At 32.9% G+C, this 2,101-nt stretch overlaps 1 protein-coding gene across 1 annotated transcript; it reads right to left on the minus strand.

Moving 5' to 3' along the window:
• Nucleotides 1-459: 459 nt before the first annotated feature.
• On the minus strand, nucleotides 460-1,299 carry LOC132737542 (uncharacterized protein DDB_G0290685-like). Its single transcript, XM_060724843.1, has one exon. The coding sequence runs from the start codon at nucleotides 1,297-1,299 to the stop codon at nucleotides 460-462; it is 840 nt and encodes a 279-aa protein (XP_060580826.1).
• Between the last annotated feature and the right edge of the window lie 802 nt (nucleotides 1,300-2,101).

Genomic DNA, 2,101 nt, shown 5'->3' on the forward strand with positions numbered 1-2,101 from the left:
TTTTTCAATTCTTTACTGTTTTTTGTCTTTAAGCCCCCAATGCACCCACTGGTGTAATAGTTTTGTTAGATTTTTTATCATTATGTTCAATTTCTTTTAATCTTGCAAATGGCTGATAACCGTGATAAAGACATTTTCGTTTTTGTTTCAACTCGGCCTTGTTTTAGAGTCTACCTTTGGTAAATTCTTAATTTCTTGTACTAAAACATCACCTTTGGCATTATAATGTAGCTGTTACCTCTTCCAAACGCGTATCATTGAGGAATCTTTATCGGGAACGCGTTACTTCAGCATATAGGCTTAATTTCGTCTTTTCCATTTTTTAACAAAATTATCATCGTGTCATTGTCATCACCTACCGCATCTTCATCTTTCATCATTGTCGATCTTCTCCCATTCGTCAAGGACAGTCCAATGCGCCATTTTTATCATCAAAATCTCTATACTTAGCCTGCTCTTCTATTTTCTTCTTCTTATTTCCTCCGTATCTTCTACATCGTTCTCACCTTTACCATCCGTTTCAAATTCTTCGTTATTATTCTCTTCATTATCATATAATTCAGCATTGTCTTGTACAGCTTTTTCTGAATCTTCATCTCTAACTTGAAATTTAAACAACCCGTCATGTTTGTTAAAACCTCTTTCTCCGATATTATCCATTTGAAAGTTTACATTATGTTCATTTTGGTCTTGTTCCCACTTGAAATTATCATTGTTTTCCATTTGAGCGTGTACATTTCCTCCGGTATCCTTATTTTCAATGTCATTTACGTCCTCGTTGTCATTAAAATGAGCTTGTCCCCTTTCTAAATCTTCTCCGTCGCCTTCCTCTTCTTCACCATCTTCAGCATTATCGTTGTCTTCTTCATTTTCATTTCCTTTCCCTTCTATAACATGTGCAGGGAAACCTTGTTCTTCGTCACTTCCTTCTTCGACATCTTTTTCTCCTTTATTTTCGCTTTCTTCTTCATTCACTACACTGTCATTATTCTCTCCATCCTCTTCATTTTTTCCTTTGTCTTTTTCAGTATCACCTCCTTCTAGTATTTCAGGTGTTGTATCTTCTCTATTAAAAGCATTTTTGTTCCAATTTTTCGACCAGTTCCCAACATTTTGAATGGGTTCATCTGTAACATCATACTCATTGGATATGTAAAAGCCATCTTGTGTATACAAGTCTCCATCTGATCGTCTACTCTTTGCCCCATTCTTTACAACAATGTATGTGATACAAATCCATGTGCACATACAACCTGCAGCAAGAATGTAAAACAGTTGCCTAGACAAACGAAATGGCATGCCGTTTCTAGGTCTTTACACTGTATCATCAGCGAAAGATACGGTCTATTTTCATACTTAAATCTCATTTTATGGGAATGATCTTTTTCTTGACTTAATTGATAAGGTCATACAAAAGAAATGTTTGATGTTCGTCTTTTTTAAGCTATAAAATGCATGTATGGCAAATTCAGTACCATCGTTTTCTTAATTGGAGAACTTTTATTAATTTTGATTAATAGCGACTCGGAAAACAAACGTATATAACCGCCATATAACCTGTCAATAATTTTTATAACCAATAATATAGATGCCGCAATGTTACAATGAATAATCGACGTTACAAACATAGTTATTTAATAAATATATATCTATGGTAGCTTTGCAGACACTCGCAAATGAGTGAATCTGTGAAAAATAGTGAGAAACAGCAACAGATTTTTTCATATACATAAATATATATATATATATATAAACCACATTTACACGATATGTCGACAAAACTTCTGGTCATGTAAAATGGAGCATTTTCAACGATCAAACTCGCAACAATGGTCATTGAATAGTTCAGTAAAGTGATAAAATTAACAGAGAATTGTTAGTAACAAGATATGTTTCAATAATGACGACTATTATTTAACAAGATTGAAATAAAAAATTTGAACGATTATTGACTTGTCCATCACAAAATATATCTAAAACCAATTCAATTATTCAGTGAATTTCTTCTTTTAATGCATCAGATTCCTATGTTTACTAATTTTTTACAATTGGGGGCAAAGTACGTATGACTATTTGTGAAATTGATCACATATTTAACATA

The sequence above is a fragment of the Ruditapes philippinarum genome, unplaced genomic scaffold (genome assembly GCF_026571515.1).
Source record: "Ruditapes philippinarum isolate M1 unplaced genomic scaffold, ASM2657151v2 ctg2576_1_1_1_1, whole genome shotgun sequence".
NCBI classification, from domain to species: domain Eukaryota; kingdom Metazoa; phylum Mollusca; class Bivalvia; order Venerida; family Veneridae; genus Ruditapes; species Ruditapes philippinarum.

Excerpts from the sequence above, each read along its gene's own strand:
- LOC132737542 (XM_060724843.1), bottom strand. The coding sequence starts at position 1,299 with ATGCCATTTCGTTTGTCTAGGCAACTGTTTTACATTCTTGCTGCAGGT.